This window comes from Ambystoma mexicanum, chromosome 1p, assembly GCF_040938575.1.
Source record: "Ambystoma mexicanum isolate Mex_15411 chromosome 1p, UKY_AmexF1_1, whole genome shotgun sequence".
Lineage (NCBI taxonomy): Eukaryota > Metazoa > Chordata > Amphibia > Caudata > Ambystomatidae > Ambystoma > Ambystoma mexicanum.
This window is the reverse complement of record NC_090921.1, coordinates 33,447,656-33,467,111: the sequence shown is the minus strand read 5'-3', so window position 1 is coordinate 33,467,111 and position 19,456 is coordinate 33,447,656. Positions and strand designations below refer to the sequence as shown.

The 19,456-nt window shown below is 45.8% G+C and overlaps 1 protein-coding gene across 2 annotated transcripts in view; it reads left to right on the top strand.

Moving 5' to 3' along the window:
• LOC138565261 (zinc finger protein with KRAB and SCAN domains 1-like) overlaps positions 1 to 19,456 on the top strand; it is a 183,085-nt gene that overhangs the window by 20,100 nt on the left and 143,529 nt on the right. For both annotated transcript variants that reach the window (XM_069642967.1, XM_069642966.1), the window contains exon 2: positions 7,610 to 8,638. In XM_069642967.1, coding sequence (XP_069499068.1) covers positions 7,648 to 8,638 — 991 coding nt within the window. In that variant the 5' untranslated portion in view covers positions 7,610 to 7,647. The remainder of the gene's footprint in view (positions 1 to 7,609; positions 8,639 to 19,456) is intronic.

The window sequence follows — 19,456 nt, the reverse complement described above, 5'->3', positions numbered from 1 at the left end:
CCACACAGCCATTTCATGATTCGTCCATCCCATGGTTTCAACTTGTGTACATGAGGTGTATTTCTCTATGGCTCATTTAACACAATGCTCCCATAGAAAATACAACACTACACATTCATAACATCAGTCTGCATTAAATCGCACTCTGTGCATGAAACGGTCTCACCCCTTTTTTTGTTGGCAGTCTTCTGTGCCTTCCACACAAGCGGGTGAACCTCAATCGATGAGATCAACATGTCGTAGAGACCGGCTGGTGGGGGAACTTGTTGCTACAGAAAACCTCTGTCCAACTCGCGCAGTGCGCTCCACGACCTACACCTGTCTGGTGCCTGCTCTTGACCATGGCAAAATATTCCAACTGGATCTTAACTGCGACATGGTCCCATCTGGGGTAACTAATTTGTGGGAAATACTTCTCATAATACCCGTATTATAGTGTCCATAACCAGCAGAATGTGACGGCAGCACAGATTTCAAAGGCTTAAGTCATATTTTATTCTTAACACGCTTAAGCAGGGCTCGGGTGAAGCAACTGGCTTCGTCTGTGCCTCTCGTTATTATGAGAACAAACCGCTTTTATACACTTGGCGTTACATTGCTTCATGACAGGCATTAAATTGTCGGGGTCTTTAATGCAGCTGCTACCTGGGCTATTTCCACTCCTTGGGCTTGCTCTAAGAATGCATGTGTATGCGTAATCAAACGGTTAAATTTTTTCTGCAAGGCAAGCACACTGTAACCGTGTGCACAAAACTGACCAGATAAAAAGAACGAATGTTCATCGATTTACAGAGTGCTTACAGTTACCTTTTTTTTTAACAATTCTACACAGCCTTCTCCAGAATCAGTTTCCTTTTGTTGCTAGCAGGAAAATACTGCTCTTTGGTTAAAACATATGATTGTGACAGTCTTTTTGAGCCTGCCCTCCTACCCTGTCACAGTAGATATTCTTTCTCCTCCCTTGATAGTAGAGACGATACAGGGAAAGGTGAGACAGGGTTTTAAAAGCCAGCCGGGCCAGACCGTTGGTGCCGTTCCACTGGGGAGTTGGCAAGGGGAAATCGGCAGACCCTGCAAGACTCCACTCCTATAGTCAGAGTGACAAGCGCTGAAGGGTGGACACCTAGCAAGCTGCAGCACTGGTCATCTTTGAGGTGAGGGACATGAAGTAGAGCAGAGGGAAAGAGTGTCTTGGAAAGCAGATGTTTGGGTTGGAGGAGTGGAGTTGGATATGTGTGAAGGATGAAGGAAACACTGTGTTATTGGAGACAGGTGGAGAGAGTGGTTGGGAGCAGAGAAAGGGGGGCTTCATGTCGGAGAGGGAAGTGAGGAGTACTGCCTAGAAAGAAAAGGTTACATATATTGGCAGGAGGGAAACCTTTCCTAAAAGGTCATGGTGGTGAGTGTTGTGCTGAAGGAGAGACATCTTAAAGTAATGCAGAAAGTGGAATAGAGACGCAACGCTGTATTAGAGAGAGGATGGAGGGCAATAATATGGGCGGAGGATGCAAGAGTTGGTGATTGGGGAAGAAGAGAAGACTTAAAGAGAAGCAATGAGAAGGAGACCGGGATGGGCATTTATCTCTGGAAGGAGAGTATGGTTGTTGAGAAGATTAGAAGTAGAGACTTATTTATATTTATTTGGGGTTTGTATAGTCCAAACCTAGCTAGTAACTAATGTAGCATGGTTCCAGTAATCTGGGTTTAATAGAGGAAGGGGATCTTACATGTTCTAGTAGTTGGATATTGCATACTACAGTGGCAGAACATAGGGTTCTAAGTTAACCCTAGGTATCTTCTGAAGAGCAGAGCCTTGAGTTGTTTCCTGAACTGCAGGAGTGTTGGTGTTTTTTAGTAGGCAGGGGCATAGCAAGAGAAGGCCTGTTCCCTGGTTTCCGTATTTGCATGTCAGTTTAGTCTCAAGCCTTGCAATGGATGGTCCAACTCATAGTGGAGAACATCCATCCTCGGCCTGTACCGCCGACCCTGAACTATAAGAAATTGTGAAGAGTTTCCTGGCATAGATGGATGGATGGGTGGCCACTGTAATCTTCTTGGGAAGTGGAAGATCTTGCAGCATTGTATTGCTTGGCTTTGAGGTGATTAGATGTGTGGGTGAGATGCCAATGAAAATGGCCTTCTCTCCATTGGCTGTCAGCTTACCAGGGCATGCACCATGGTTCTAAAATCTTCATGTGAGATCTTTCACATGAGTTTTAGTTCATACCAGGAGGTTTGGCAAGAAGGAGAGTTTGCTGTCAATAAAGCAAACAAGTAATTTAGCACATGGGGTGAACTGAAGTGTGAACTCCTCATGGTGCATGTTATTTACCCTGCCTTCGATTGCCTCCTGTTTTAGATTTTTGGCTTAGTAACGCATCGTTGGATTGAGTTTTGGTAGGTGCGTGGATAAGACATGAACTGTCTTGAGTACAATTCACTGTGAACTACACCTGATTATCTTCAGTTTATTGGTGGTGTTCGATATTGGGGTCGTTGAAGTGGTCAGAGTGGATCCATAAAGAGATTGCAGATCACTGGGGACCTCAAAAACGGCAGTTTCCATGCTGCATCTGTGACTAAATACAGATTGGTACTCATGGAGCAGTCCATGTTGGTTAATATGATTGTAGATAAGCTTGGCAACTGCGTTCCCAATGATTTTCCTAATTAATGGGATTCTAGCGACTGGTAGTTCACAGAGACATTTTATTTCGGAGAGGGTGGATTATTCCTGTTTTATAATATGTTTGGGAAGATGTCCTGATCAAGCGATGCATTGATGATTTGTAGCAGGATAAAAGCAGATCCTGAGAACTGTTTCATTATGTCATCCTTGTATGAGGTAATTTATAGTGGCACAAGTTTATCAGCGAGGTCCTTGTGCATCAGCGTTGTGGTGTGAAGGTTGTCCAGGAATGTGTCGCGTGAGGTGAATTTGAGAGGGGGGACACCGATTTTGATTCATGAATATGTAGTCTGATTTGTTTTCCATCTTGGTGATGAAGCTAATTGTTACTTTTTACTGTGGGGATTACCAGGTCAAGCAACAGGTTGGGGAAGAGTAACAAAGAGGGCTTCACTCTGTTAAGCGGCTTCCTTGATAGGCATGAAGAAATTCAGCTTCATTGATACGTTCTGGGCGAGTACTGCGTATCGCCTCTAAAGAGAGAAGATCCTCATGGTTTTGTGTTTTGCACCAGCGTCTCTCTCGCTTTTGGACAGTGCTTTTGTCATTTAGTTCTTAGGTTTTCTAGGTGGTGAGGGGGTTCTTGGATATTCTAGGAGGTGGGGGGTTCTTGGATATTCTAGGAGGTGAGGGGTTCTTGGGTATTCTAGGTGGTGGGGGGGTATAACATTGGTGGAGCGTTGTATCGCCTCTGAGAGAAGATCCTCATGGTTTTGTGTTTTGCACCAGCGTCTCTCTCGCTTTTGGACAGTGCTTTTGTCATTTAGTTCTTAGGTTTTCTAGGTGGTGAGGGGGCTCTTGGATATTCTAGGAGGTGGGGGTTCTTGGATATTCTAGGAGGTGGGGGGTTCTTGGGTATTCTAGGAGGTGGGGGGTTCTTGGGTATTCTAGGTGGTGGGGGTTCTTGGGTATTCTAGGTGATTGGGGGGGTATAACATTGGTGGAGCGTTGTATCGCCTCTAATGAGAGAAGATCCTCATGGTTTTGTGTTTTGCACCAGCGTCTCTCTCGCTTTTGGACAGTGCTTTTGTCATTTAGTTCTTAGGTTTTCTAGGTGGTGAGGGGGTTCTTGGATATTCTAGGTGGTGGGGGGTCTTGGGTATTCTAGGTGGTGGGGGGTGTTGTGTATTCTAGGTGGTGGGGGGGTCTTGGGTATTCTAGGTGGTGGAGGGGTTCTTGGGTATTCTAGGGGGTGTAACATTGGAGGAGGGTTGTTTCTGGGGGCTATTTTTGTCTACCATTTCCATAAGTTAGTTTGAAGCTTTACAGTAAGATGGCTACTTTAAAGAAAAAATTAAAGAAAATAATTTTGGGCTGTTGCATGACTGTTCCAGTGTTTCCATGGAGAATTTCCTAGATGAGTGGTATGCTACACCTGTGCATTATTAATCAGGAGGGTAGGCGTCGTGTGATCTACACAGTGACGTGGGGTCGGATTGAGGACTATTTCTAGAACAGATGAGAAGACTAGGTAATGGTAACTGATGTCAGTGGGCTGGCGTTCAATACATTTTATGTTTATGAATTCCGTGAGATGTTGAGCGCATTCCTGGTGTTTTTGATGGCTTGGTCTCCTGATAAGTTGAGTGGGTGATTGATGTCGATATGATGAGATGGAAGATATTATCAAGGAATGGCCCACACTTGTCTAGTACACAATAGATTAGATGAAAGGTGGCAGTCTGTGTAACAGTGGGAAAGAGACTGAGCTGCTGGAGAGGGGATAGTCGGTCCACCCTCTGTGCGAGAGAGGAGAGACTTTCCACTTGGATAGCAAAGATAGAGTTGTTTCAGAGAACTATATGGAAGCAGGGCAGAAAATGGAGGCACGGTACACAATTTCAGTGATAAGCTAGGGCGCCAGGAGGACAGCATAGGGCTTCTGAAGATGGAGATGGGCTCAAGACAGAACATTGAATAGCGAAATGGCAGAGTGTAGGCCACACCTCTCAACCAACCCCACCTGAGCACACCCCAACTTGTGTTCAGATGGACAGGAAGCTCCTGCTGCTCTTCCAGGAGAGAACCCCAAAACGCAGCAGTCCGGATGAGGACCCCAGAAAAGCCTGTTGTCGAGAAACACAGGTGTCTGGTCCAAGGTCTGGCAACAGCGAGATTTTCTACTGGCCTTGTCACACTTTTTAAATTTGGGATAATCTACCTCTCCTTTTCTCTGCCCCACTGTCCCTTTGCCTTTGTTTGTATAAAAGTTTGTATCTCTTCTCTCTGGCAATATTCCCCTGCCCAGCACCCCTCTGCCATCTCCTCGGGAACACTCCCGATCCCTCTGGGCCAGTCCCTGTTCTCTAGCAATCATTGTCTGCCCAGAACCACTCGGCCCTCTCCTCAGGATCGCATCCAGATATCTCCAGGCCAATCGCTTTGCTCCATCATCTACGGAAGGGTGGTTCCGATGCCGTCTCCTCCTGTGCTGACTGCTGTTTTCTCTGCTCCAGTCAGCATCCTCTGGGTTCTCTTCCCTTCTGCCACAATTCTCCTATCTCCATCTTTGAAATAGCCAGAATCATCCTGATTGGTCTTTTTGCTGCCCTATAGGAGAAAGTGATGCTTGATCACAGCGTCTTTTCTGGTTTGCCCAGGAGTTTTCTTTATAACACCAGGATTCGACTACTGTGTAGGAGTATTTCAGGCCCTGCCTGTGTCGAATCTCAGTATTGATCAGTTCTCTTTCAGAGTTTCCTGGGGGAGTGTCCAGCCAGCACATTGGGAGCACGGGACAGCAGATCTTCTCGAGCTGCCCTTCCTTTTCTGCTGAGCCAGCTATACAACGTTCCTCCTCTCTAACCAGCCGTTGTTTGTAAGCATGACTGTTATGAGTCCCTAGCACCCAGGGTTTGATAGTCAGCAGCTATACTTTTACTGGTTTATAGTCATAGTGTCGATATACAACAGTTTCGACTCAAAAGCATCGAATGCATGTATTTTTTTGGGTGGCGGGGGCGGGGGTTACCCCCAAACCCCTGTTTTTGGGGAAAACCACTAATTTTACTATACGAAACAAAACAAACATTTACATAAAAAAATGCATTCAACAATTTCTTTTTCTTCGATGCTTTTGTTTCGAAATTATTGTATTTTGAAACTATTTTTTCGAAACTTTGACGGGACACCCTTTTACTTTGGCTGCATGCGAGTTTGTATCTGGTGTCAAATATATGGAATGAGGGTGAGGGTCCAGAGGCTTCTGCAGGGGATCCAGCTCCCTGGGAGGAACAAGCAGCTGCGAGTTGCTCTGGTGTCAGGTCTTATTTGCCAGGATGGAAGGTATGATATGATGTGGCCTTTATAATGCGTCTGTACACACGTTTTTCCAGGCGCGAGTATGGATCAACTTTCTCCTTTGTTCCCTTAGGCAGGCCTGCATTCACATGACCTGCTGGGGACTAGGAGGATGTTGCCTGACATTCTGATGGTGACCTATGGGGAAAGTGACAGGCAAGGCGAAAATGAGGGCTGTTACCAAAAATGTTTGATCTGTCAGAAGACACATTGACCAAGGAAGCATCAGGAGACCCATTTCCACTCCATGAATGGGTCGAACCAGCCATATGCTTCTTGGGGAATCCTAATCCTGCCCTTGCTGTTGTGTGCTTAAAAGGTAACCTCCTTGATTTCAGATTTACAGACTTGGCATCTATGGAACCAAGCGCGGACGCAGGCACTACCTTGTTGGTGGCAGGTTCATCAAGGAAATTGCCAAGAATGTGGTCCCCTACCCATCTTTGGACAACGCACAAACCTCTATGAAGAGGGTGTTTGGGAGTGGAGGTGCCTTCTTCAGCAGTTCATGGCAAGGACCCTGTAGACTGCCTCGCCCAATGTAAACAACCCATCACATTAATACCTCTGTACTTGCTACTCGGTCTTCTAGGAGGGCAATGGTGTCTGCATTTCATGTCTGGATGTTCTCTCCAAGAAATTCTGAGATGGTCTCACTGGTCAAACTATTCCTATATTAAGGAGTTTTGCTTTACACCTGTTCTGCATGCTTCAGAGGGTATTATAGGTTCACATTCAATATGTAAAATTGTAGTTACTATGTCTTCCTCTAAAATACAGATTGTCTTAGCTAGTGGTAAAGAGAAAGACACTGACGCATAGGCATTCACACCCAACACTCTGCCCCTTCTCATCATACAGTACGTTTTTGCTTCTGGCGACATTCTGCGGAGGCTGACACTGTTCCGCTGAAGATGTACAAGCCGAAGCAGGGTTCAAAATACAGTTTGGATAATCGGGAGCTAAAACCTGCTTGTTGTCAGACAACATCCAGTAGACGGGAGCTACTGCTCGGGAAGCAGGAGCGAGTAACCAGAGCACCACAAGTCAAACTTCGACATGAGATGCTCACTTTAACTTTTTGCCCATTATGTATGATCCACTTTGTTTTAACGGTGTCCTAGATGAGTTTTAATTCTTGTTTATTAACATTCTCAAATGTTAGTGTCACATATGCATGGATGTAAGGCACAAGTTGATGTGGGGAGCCAAAAGTAGCTCCTGGTGACTGTTGGGTTCAAGCTAACCAGACTCTTAGGCTAGAAGCAGGAGCTAAATGGCTCCAGTCAATTTTAAACCCTCCCCAAGTTTTCAGAAGTTCTTATTTTGGTTCATTTTTCTTCATGGATGTCAGAGTCCAGGTGTACGAACACTTTGTGTTTTTCTTTGCCAGTTACTCTATTCTTTACTGATGACAATTCAATTAAAGAAGTTAATGAAAAATCTTTGCCTCTGTCTTAATGGCATTGGGATTTAGCTACAAACTAGTTAAGAAAATCGATACTATTCATTGTATTTATTTGTTGGCAGATACCTCCTGTCTCCCTGACACTGCTGTTGTATGCTTCAACCTCTGAACCATTTCCAGATTTGTTAACGTTGTACCCTTTCTCTCTGCAGAGGCCTGAGTTTTGGACATCTAAACAATTACAATTTAAATGGGGAGAAGGAAAGTGCAGTGCACGACTGAGTTTATGGAAGCAACATCATTTGCTTGTAGAATCTCTTCTGTAAGAGACACGCCTGAGATTCCTTTCCTGCCTGAAGACTCTGAAAGGCTGGGGGCTGAGGTCTTGGGAGGGGCAGTGTGTGAAGAGGGTGGGATGCTACCAATGTCAGATAACATAACTGAGGACTCTTCCCAAAACCCACATCGGTTCTTAGCCACACTACAGCAGCTACAGTTAAAAATGGATCATTTGCAGAATACTATGGAGGGCATACCTGCTAAAGTTGCAAAGATTATGGACCAACTCTGGCTAACCAAGGGTCAAGATTACCTGAAAAGACATGTGATGCCTGCAGAGATGGTCCGTCCAGCAACGGGCAGAGACTGTGATCTCTATGGATTCCCCCCACTTCCTCTTCCAGTGAACCCAGGGATTACTGATGGGCAGAGCCAATGGAACAAGTCCATACAGCCAGTGATTACTGATGGGCAGAGGCAATGGAACAAGTCCTTGCAACCAGTGATTACTGATGGGCAGAGGCAATGGAACAAGTCCTTGCAACCAGTGATTACTGATGGTCTGTGCCAAGAGAACCAGTGCATACAACCAGTCTTTGAAGATTGGCATTGCCATCAACAGAGCCAGGCCATACAGCCAACTAGCATTGATGGACAGAGCCCTGAGGAGATTCAGTGCACCCGACCAGTTACTAACGGGCAAGACACAGTTCAAAGACTCAAGCTTGAAACCTTGTGTCCTGGAGAGAAGGGGCAAGAGGAGAACGGTGGTTTACAGCAAGTGTTTCACTGTAGACCGGGTGCTTATCAGTTAGACTCCTCATGTTTTTATGGACTAGATTCTTCCACGCCTACAATATTCCCAGGATCAGACACACTTTCTGAAGATGACACTGTCTTGATGTATTCTTTGGCAAGAAAAAATACAGACCCTGAGATGACTCGGTTTAAAGCCACCCATGGTAGGTTTATTTAAGCATTGATTTTGTTCCCAAATATAATGCGTATTGCAATTGAGATGGTTGCTTTCTGCAATCTTTCACTAGCCCGCCTCTACAGCTTTTGGCCACTTGTATCTAAGAGGCATGATTCACAGCCACAATGCCCCTTCTTCTCAGACATTGCTGAGAAAGCAGCAGGATCTGAAGCACAATCTGAGGTGTGGCCGCGCATGGGCAGAGCAGTCTTCAGAACATACGAGCGCTTCAAGCTCGGGCAGGATCTGGGCAAGACCAGGTGCAGGATCCGGGGAGGTCTAAAGAGGAGGCGGGAACTGCAGCTCTGGTGTGGGCAGAGCAAAATACAGACAAGATAATCTAAAGATTGTATAGTGCACAGTCCTGCTCTGGGTATTGAAATGGCTGTTGTAGTTTTTGGATGTTTTGAGTTGTTAACATTGTAGATATTGTTGCATTATGTTGTTGTAGGCATTCTTTGTTTCCGTGTGTCTCGTGGGATTGGTTCTGATCCTTGGCTCTGACATCATATTCTATGGAGAGTGGAGTTTTTATGTTGTCTTTAGTATTCGTTAGTATTCTCTCTGGGTTATTTGGAACTGGTAAAGGAATGTTGCATTCTAGATTTTTATTCTTGTAAACTTTGGCTTCACTGATAAAAACATAATTCTTTGCAATTTTTTTTAAAATGTAAAATGATAACTTAATGTTTTCTCAAATCCTGTTTTTACATATTTTACAGGCATCCATTTGTATCCCTAATAAATGAATTTTGTTGCATAATAGAAATAAACAGGCCAGAACTCGTACCTAGGTCGTATGGCTATAAGGATCAACGCTTAACCACCAAGTCCCTTGAACGCTTGGTGTTGCAGCATTGCGGAGGCTGCTGGTCAAATGACCAGTCCCTGCCACTGAGTTGCTCCGCCAACTAACACCTGTTTTCGCACCTTCCAACCAGCTACTTAAGGAGTCCAGGCAGCCGGCATGGAGGAGGCTGCTGGCTATGCCTGATGTCCACGCGCCTGCTTGCCCACCCCTTCATTTCCCCTTAGAACAAGGGCATCTCTGGCCCGGGCACCTGAAGCAAAAGGCAGAAGAAAACAAAAAGGGGGCAGACGAAGAAAAGTGCAATTCCTTTCTGGCCCGGGAGGGCCCGGGACCAGAACCAGAATCCCTGCTCCTCTAACATCAGCTAAGCTCCCTCAAATATGTTTCACCTCTCTCCCAACAACCCATCCTCACCATCGCAACTCATCGCCAACCACACCACTCACCAGTTTCATCATGGACACTGCATTGCCGCAACCTCACTCGTGTCACCATAGACTCCATCATCCACAACTACTAGAAAACTGGTGCTTGCCAATGGCCACTCAGTAACCAACCATGCAGCTGATATCGCCGACCTGATCACCACACATGACCTAGACGCCATCTTAATTACTGAGACTGGATGACCTCCACTCACATCCTAGATCCCGAACTGCTACAGAATTCTACACAAGATTGTCCAAACAAGGTCAACAGAGGTCTCGCCCTCATTCACAAGGGATGCATGCCATGCACCCAACTGGACGTTGCCACCGTTGGCTCTTTCTAAAGTCTTTCCTGCTACTTCCCGCTCTCCGCAACAGAAATTGTTACTTTTCACCTCCTCTAAAGACCACCCAAGCCCAACAGCCCCTTCATCAAAGACTTCATGTAATCGGTCACCACCATGTCTCTCACACATGCCAACATCTTCCTTGGTCGACTTCAGCATCCTTGGCAACCCAGCAACCAAGTCGTTGAAAAAAGATCTCCACTGCCTACTCAATACTCTGAACCTCAGGCAGCAAACGAAAGACCCAACTCACATTAACGTAATATACTCAACCTCACCATCACTATCCTGTCCATCCTGCACCACAGCTCTCCAATCCAGCTTGTCTGGTCTCACCATCTGGCAATCCCCTTTGACATTAGTCACACCACACCAGTTAAGCAAACCCATCGGAAACCCTGCAAACAAGCCTTCGATCATTCAAGAACTTCCCAGTGGATGCTCTCATGGAAGACCTCACCAACCCCACTTCACATGGGCTGATTTACTTCTAACTAACCAGGACTGAGACTCGCCCCTCCAAGAACTCAACACCTCCCTCACAACCAACATCAACTGCCATGTACCCTGGTACACTCAAGAACTGCACTGCAATAAACGTACCATCAGAAAACAAGAGCAGACCTGGCAGAGATCCTGCAGCGTATCTGACCTCGCCCTGCACAAGGAAATCCGTGCGGCATGGAGACGAATGATCACCATGGCCAACAATGAAAGCAGAGCCCTCTTCAAAGAATCACGCACTGCATCAACCCTCTGACTGACCCCCCCATACCGCACTCCATCGAGAGACCCACCACCATCAACTCTTTGTTTCAACAGTAAGATCAGCATGATCCGCAAACACATAGACACCAACGTTACAACTGACTACACACTACACATCCCACCTTGCAAAACCACAACCACCTGGACAACTCAAGACAACTCCCTATGTAATACTTCACTTTTCTTCGACCCTCAAGGCCTGTGAAATCCTCCCACTTTTCAAGAAACCAACACTGAACCCTGACTAACTCCAACTACCTCCCCATCTTCCCTTACTAGGTAATATCCTTGAGAAAACAGTAGCCATGCAACTCCTCCAACACATCGAAACCAGCAACCTCCTTCAGTCCTATCAATCTCTTTTTAGACCCAGATTCAGCACAGAAACCACTACCATCAAGGTGATCGATGTCCTTAAAGTCCTTGATGATGGCCATCCTTGCCTCCTGGTTCTCTTGACCTCTCGGCAGCATTTGACACAGTAGACCGCCAGACACTGACCTACAATCGACATTGCTGCCTGGGGGATCAGCAAGATCGTCCCCAGCTGGGACAAATCGTACTTTGCTAATCGCCCCCAGTTTGTACTAATTGAGTACTCTAGATCACCAACTGTACCCATTTCCTTCCTCTCCCTCGTGATCTTTACATGGAACCGCTTGGAACCCTGGAAAGAAGTGGGTGAGGTGCTGCAGAGAAAATAAAGTGGGAGCAGACAGAGGAAATGACAAAATGTGGACTCCTTGCTCCATACAAAATCTACATCCAGCAATATGCACATGATATGCAGCTCTACCTCAAGATATCCTCCATCGAAGACATCCACAGGCTCATGGCCTCCCTTTCATTGATGGTCATGGATGCCCAGTGCTTACCTGAAGCTCAACCCCATCAAGGCTGAATTCCTACTGCAGAGGAACACCGAACACCCAGGAATCCAGACCTGGCTCTCTGCTATGTACCTCCAGGGCTTCACACACCAGTAGGCTACCTCCGCCAAGTCCCTTGGGTTCAAGATCGACAGACACCTCTCCTTCAAGCATAACATAGAAGATACTAACGGCTTTGTGCCAACTTTCTCACCTGCGAAAAATCAAGCCCTTCATCTCAGGAAACTTCAGATAGATCTGCTGTCCAAGCTTTGGTCCTCTCCCACCTGGATGTTGGCAATGTCTTTTTGGACAACCTTCCAGCAACTACCATGGCTCCCCTGACATGTGTTCTTCATGCTGCAGTACGAACCCTCAAAGGACTACAAATTCAACCACATCAGCCCGACTCACACAGAACTGCACTGGCTCCCGCTGCAAGCCTGTATCATTTTCAAATCCTGCCTCATCATCTACAAGTCTGTCACTCTGAATTCCCCAAGCCACCTCACTAAAACTCAGCAGCCTACGATCCACCAGCAGTAAAGACATGTGCTGACTTAAACTCTGCTGGTGCAGGAAGGAAAAAAAATAAGACCGGCATTCTCTGTCTGCGCCCAAGATGAATTTACCTCTTCCACATCAACATCTGGCTCGCCTCCTTGTTTCTACAGTTCAAGAAGCAGCTCAAGAACCTCCTCTTCAAGCAGTGGCTCCTCCCTAACACCTCAGTCCATACACTGTCCACTCCCCACCTTGCCTGAGACTGGATGATGTGATCGCCACACAAGGCTGTCCCTTATTAAACTCACACCAGAATCAATGCACCCCTCTAGGTAAATAAGGCAAAAAAGGCAATCTTGTAAGGATACAAAGTTAAATTTACAAATGGGGATGGTAGCAACGGTTTATATAGGCCTGACTGGCCGTGGTGATGTCACTGGAGCTGGATCATGGCTTCATCCCAATCCGTCCTTTTTCCATAATAGGGATGCTCCAAAGCCCTCTTCCTACATTGTCAGCGGTTTTGTCAGGGCATGCTGATCTACACTTTGCTCGCTATGCAAAAGCACACTGTAGCTCTGCAGACTTTTACAAACCTAGCCCAAAGAAGATGAAACCTTATCTATAAACAATTTTCATTCATTCTTATCCATATTTTACTCATCCTGCTCATGTTTATCTGGGTCCTGTAGTTTCCTCCACAGTTTATACTTATAATTGATTTAATTCTGCAGCACAAAAACATGAGTCCTGACCCTTGACGGACAGTTGACACCTGGTGAGTCAGTTTGCACTGGCCATAGTGACGGACACCGCACACTAAACCTGCGGTCTATTTTGAATCCCACAGGCCCCATTCCTTCTGGAGGGGAGACTTTTAAAATGCCTGGGATCTGGCATTACAAATCTATCTAATAGATAATTGCGCCTTATATTTAGATAGCTACCTTCTTCAGTAGTTGCTTGTCTGTGTATGTGATTGTATGCATGAGAGAGCCTTCCCAGTGCCCCTCGTCCCCACTAGTCCATTCTCTCTGCTCCATAACGTATTCTTCTCCTATGATCGTAAAGCGCTCTGTTGCTTCTGGAAGCTAGGTTAGCAGTCAATACATATCTTAATAATCATAACACCATCACAGTGTTCGTGTTTCAATTCACTGCAGTGGTGTCAGTAAACAAACACAAGCTCACTTCTTGCCGCCAGGGCATTAAATGAGAACAACGCATACAAAACATTATAAAATGGATGCCTGCCAGATTTGGAAAAACCAGACTTTGGAGCACATTATGTTGCTCATTTTACATAAAAAAATAAAATAAATTAATGAGTTCTATATTGTATAGCCAGAGTTTACATGACACACATCTACAGTGCACTGTTCTCTGCGAAACAGAAAATCTAGTGGAATGGTCCAGCAAGCCATTCATGGGTGCATCCCATTTGCACATAGAAGGTAAGACCCTAAAGGCAACTGCTGGGACTGGGCAACACGTCTGAAGAAGGAACGATTTGGCAGGGAGGACATGTGCCCCTGAGACAACAGCTGTGCTATTGCGGCTGGAGTCAAGTATTGCAGTGGTTACAGGGCTTTAATATGGCTTTCTATGTCGTGGTATTATTTCTTGCATTGTTTGCAGCTTTCTGCAATGTTTGCAAAGTTGTATGATGTTTGCGACGTCCTGTGACAAGTTGTATTTGCGATTTTCTTCTGTGAGTAACAGATCGCATCCTCAAACCGCCTAACTTCCACGCCTTTGCGCGTGTCTGGGAGTCGGTTTTCTCATTTTTTTTGAGACTTCACAACTCCTAGACTGCATGAAAGGCCACACTTTCCAGGTGGCAATGGCTATGTCTTTGATGGTGAGACCCGATAGGCCCGTGAAGTAGGACACTTTTAAGCGCTTTTCTTGGTAACTGGCTAAGAATTCTACTCCTGGTGAGTTGGGTTCACTGCCTGTGAACTAATCCCGGTTTGAAACGGGTGCTGATATTATTGGGAGGGACACTGAACTTGGCGGGTTGTCCTTGCCTACCGAGGACTGTCGGGAGTATGAACTTACACCTACTTTCGTTTGCTTTCAGATATATTTCTTGCATAAAAACACAGCTTTGATGGCTGTGCCTATTTGTTAGGGACCAGTCCTAAAATGGAATGGCTTGTTCCCCTTCCTATCCCAGTGGGGAACTCGAGCAGTCCTTCAGCAGCCCCCCTTACATCTTCATATTGACACCCCTCTCCTTGCCGACACATTCAGTGGCCATCTTATTCCAGTGTTCAGCCCGCCTATTTGACTGCTACTAACTAGGGGTTTACTGAACCTTGCCTTTGTGTAAGTGTTGAGCTGAATTCCGGCATTTGAAATATGGCCTGCAGAGAGTTTTCCAGAGACTGGAATAAAGCATTGACGGCATTCCTGATTACATATAAGACTAAAGGGCAGGTGAGGGCAAGCGGGAGGTGAGCATGCTTGTTGCTATGAGAAATTACAATGGATAAGAATCTAGTCACAATATGTAGCGGAGACCAGTAACTACATGTCAGGCAGAGGGACATGGCCACATCTATGAGAAGAGGCTTCCACAGTTTTAGGAAACCTCTCCCGTTGCCCGCCCCCCTGGCCAATCTACCAGATGCTGTATGAAGACGGAGGGGGGGTTCAGATAGCTGTGCTCTGCTGGTGAGATTGGTAGTAGAGTGGGGGGTGCAGGGATCTTGGCTGCCTCTTCTAGGTCACTAGAGTTGGGGTTGTCAGTTAAATGTCCGGCAAGGTAATAATAATGTTGCTAACATTTCACAACACATATTGTTTTAGGAGAAAGCGTTTATTGGGAAATATCTTGAGCAACATTAAAGACCAGTTTTACCTACAGGTATGAGATGTGAGAGCAATTGTGATGTGTGGATAGAGAGGTAAAGAGCCAAGGTGTGAGATGTGAGAGCAATTGTGATTTGTGGATAGAGCGGTAAAGAGCCAAGGTGTGAGATGTGAGAGCAATTGTGATGTGTGGATAGAGAGGTAAAGAGCCAAGGTGTGAGCTGTGAGAGCAATTGTGATGTGTAGATAGAGAGGTAATGAGCCAAGGTGCGAGATGTGAGAGCAATTGTGATGTGTGGATAGAGAGGTAAAGAGCCACAGTGTGAGATGTGAGAGCAATTGTGATATGTGGATAGAGGTAAAGAGCCACAGTGTGAGATGTGAGAGCAATTGTGATGTGTGGATAGAGAGGTAAAGAGCCAAGGTGTGAGATGTGAGAGCAATTGTGATGTGTGGATAGAGAGGTAAAGAGCCAAGGTGTGAGATGTGAGAGCAATTGTGATGTGTGGATAGAGAGGTAAAGAGCCAAGGTGTGAGATGTGAGAGCAATTGTGATGTGTGGATAGAGAGGTAATGAGCCAAGGTGCGAGATGTGAGCGCAATTGTGATGTGTGGATAGAGAGGTAAAGAGCCAAGGTGTGAGATGTGAGAGCAATTGTGATGTGTGGATAGAGGTAAAGAGCCACAGTGTGAGATGTGAGAGCAATTGTGATGTGTGGATAGAGAGGTAAAGAGCCAAGGTGTGAGATGTGAGAGCAATTGTGATGTGTGGATAGAGAGGTAAAGAGCCAAGGTGTGAGATGTGAGAGCAATTGTGATGTGTGGATAGAGAGGTAAAGAGCCACAGTGTGAGATGTGAGAGCAATTGTGATGTGTGAATAGAGATAAAGGGCCACAGTGTGAGATGTGAGAGCAATTGTGATGTGTGGATAGAGAGATAAAGGGCCACAGTGTGAGATGTGAGAGCAATTGTGATGTGTGGATAGAGAGGTAAAGAGCCACAGTGGGAGATCTGAGAGCAATTGTGATGTGTGGATAGATATAAAGGGCCACAGTGTGAGATATGAGAGCAATTGTGCTGTGTGGATAGAGAGGTAAAGAGCCAAGGTGTGAGATGTGAGAGCAATTGTGATGTGTGGATAGAGAGGTAAAGAGCCAAGGTAGGTGTGAGATGAGAGCAATTGTGATGTGTGGATAGAGAGGTAAAGAGCCACAGTGTGAGAGCAATTGTGATGTGTGGATAGAGGTAAAGAGCCACAGTGTGAGATGTGGGAGCAATTGTGATGTGTGGATAGAGAGGTAAAGAGCCACAGTGTGAGATATGAGAGCAATTGTGATGTGTGGATAGAGAGGTAAAGAGCCACAGTGTGAGATGTGAGAGCAATTGTGATGTGTGGATAGAGGTAAAGAGCCACAGTGTAAGATATGAGAGCAATTGTGATGTGTGGATAGAGAGGTAAAGAGCCAAGGTGTGAGAGCAATTGTGATGTGTGGATAGAGCGGTAAAGAGCCAAGGTGTGAGATGTGAGAGCAATTGTGATGTGTGGATAGAGAGGTAAAGAGCCAAGGTGTGAGATGTGAGAGCAATTGTGATGTGTGGATAGAGAGGTAAAGAGCCACAGTGTTAGATGTGAGAGCAATTGTGATGTGTGGATGGAGGTAAAGAGCCATGGTGTGAGATGTGAGAGCAATTCTGATGTGGGGATAGAGAGGTAAAGAGCCACGGTGTTAGATGTGAGAGCAATTGTGATGTGTGGATAGAGAGGTAAACGTGATGTGTGGATAGAGCGGTAAAGAGCCAAGGTGTGAGATGTGAGAGCAATTGTGATGTGTGGATAGAGAGGTAAAGAGCCATGGTGTGAGATGTGAGAGCAATTGTGATTTGTGGATAGAGAGGCAAAGAGCCAAGGTCTGAGATGTGAGAGCATTTGTGATGTGTGGATAGAGAGGTAAAGAGCCACAGTGTGAGATGTGAGAGCAATTGTGATGTGTGGATAGAGAGGTATACGTGATGTGTGGATAGAGAGGTAAAGAGCCACAGTGTGAGATGTGAGAGCAATTGAAATGTGTGGATAGAGAGGTAAAGAGCCAAGGTGTGAGATGTGAGAGCAATTGTGATGTGTGGATAGAGAGGTAAAGAGCCAAGGTGTGAGATGTGAGCGCAATTGTGATGTGTGGATAGAGAGGTAAAAAGCCCAGGTGTGAGATGTCAGAGCAATTGTGATGTGTGGATAGAGAGGTAAAGAGCCAAGGTGTGAGATGTGAGAGTAATTGTGATGTTTGGATAGAGAGGTAAGGAGCCGAGATGTGAGAGCAATTGTGATGTGTGGATAGAGGTAAAGAGCCATGGTGTGAGATGTGAGAGCAATTGTGATGTGTGGATAGAGAGGTAAAGAGCCACGGTGTGAGATGTTAGAGCAATTGTGATGTGTGGATAGAGAGGTAAAGAGCCAAGGTGTGAGATTTGAGAGCAATTGCGATGTGTGGATAGAGAGGTAAAGAGCCAAGGTGTGAGATGTGAGAGCAATTGTGATGTGTGGATAGAGAGGTAAAGAGCCACAGTGAGAGATGTGAGAACAATTGTGATGTGTGGATAGAGAGGTAAAGAACCAAGGTGTGAGATGTGAGAGCAATTCTGATGTGTGGATAGAGGTAAAGAGCCAAGGTGTGAGATGTGGGAGCAATTGTGATGTGTGGATAGAGAGGTAAAGAGCCAAGGTGTGAGATGTGAGAGCAATTGTGATGTGTGGATAGAGAGGTAAAGAGCCACCGTGTGAGATGTGAGAGCAATTGTGATGTGTGGATAGAGAGGTAAAGAGCCAAGATGTGAGAGCAATTGTGATGTGTGGATAGAGAGGTAAAGAGCCAAGGTGTGAGCTGTGAGAGCAGTTGTGATGTGTGGATAGAGAGGTAAAGAGCCAAGGTGTGAGATGTGAGAGCAATTGTGATGTGTGGATAGAGAGGTAAAGAGCCAAGGTGTGAGCTGTGAGAGCAGTTGTGATGTGTGGATAGAGAGGTAAAGAGCCAAGGTGTGAGATGTGAGAGCAATTGTGATGTGTGGATAGAGAGGTAAAGAGCCAAGGTGTGAGATGTGAGAGCAATTGTGATGTGTGGATAGAGCGGTAAAGAGCCAAGGTGTGAGATGTGAGAGCAATTGTGATGTGTGGATAGAGGTAAAGGGCCACAGTGTGAGATATGAGAGCAATTGCGATGTGTGGATAGAGGTAAAGAGCCATGGTGTGAGATGTGAGAGCAATTGTGATGTGTGGATATAGAGGTAAAGAGCCGAGGTGTGAGATGTGAGAGCAATTGTGATGTGTGGATAGAGAGGTAAAGAGCCAAGGTGTGAGATGTGAGAGCAATTGTGATGTGTGGATAGAGAGGTAAAGAGCCAAGGTGTGAGATGTGAGAGCAGTTGTGATGTGTGGATAGAGAGGTAAAGAGCCAAGGTGTGAGATGTGAGAGCAATTGTGATGTGTGGATAGAGAGGTAAAGAGCCAAGGTGTGAGATGTGAGAGCAATTGTGATGTGTGGATAGAGGTAAAGAGCCAAGGTGTGAGATGTGGGAGCAATTGTGATGTGTGGATAGAGAGGTAAAGAGCCAAGGTGTGAGATGTGGGAGCAATTGTGATGTGTGGATAGAGAGGTAAAGAGCCAAGGTGTGAGATGTGAGAGCAATTGTGATGTGTGGATAGAGAGGTAAAGAGCCATGGTGTGAGATATGAGAGCAATTGTGATGTGTGGATAGAGAGGTAAAGAGCCGAGATGTGAGAGCAATTGTGATGTGTGGATAGAGAGGTAAAGAGCCATGGTGTGAGATGTGAGCGCAATTGTGATGTGTGGATAGAGAGATAAAGAGCCAAGGTGGGAGATGTGAGAGCAGTTGTGATGTGTGGATAGAGAGGTAAAGAGCCAAGGTGTGAGATGTGAGTGCAATTGTGATGTGTGGATAGAGAGGTAAAGAGCCACAGTGTGAGAGCAATTGTGATGTGTGGATAGAGAGGTAAAGAGCCAAGGTGTGAGATGTGAGAGCAGTTGTGATGTGTGGATAGAGAGGTAAAGAGCCAAGGTGTGAGATGTGAGAGCAATTGTGATGTGTGGATAGAGAGGTAAAGAGCCAAGGTGTGAGATGTGAGAGCAATTGTGATTTGTGGATAGAGCGGTAAAGAGCCACATTGTGAGATGTGAGAGCAATTGTGATGTGTGGATAGAGAGGTAAAGAGCCGCAGTGTGAGATGTGAGAGCAATTGTGATGTGTGG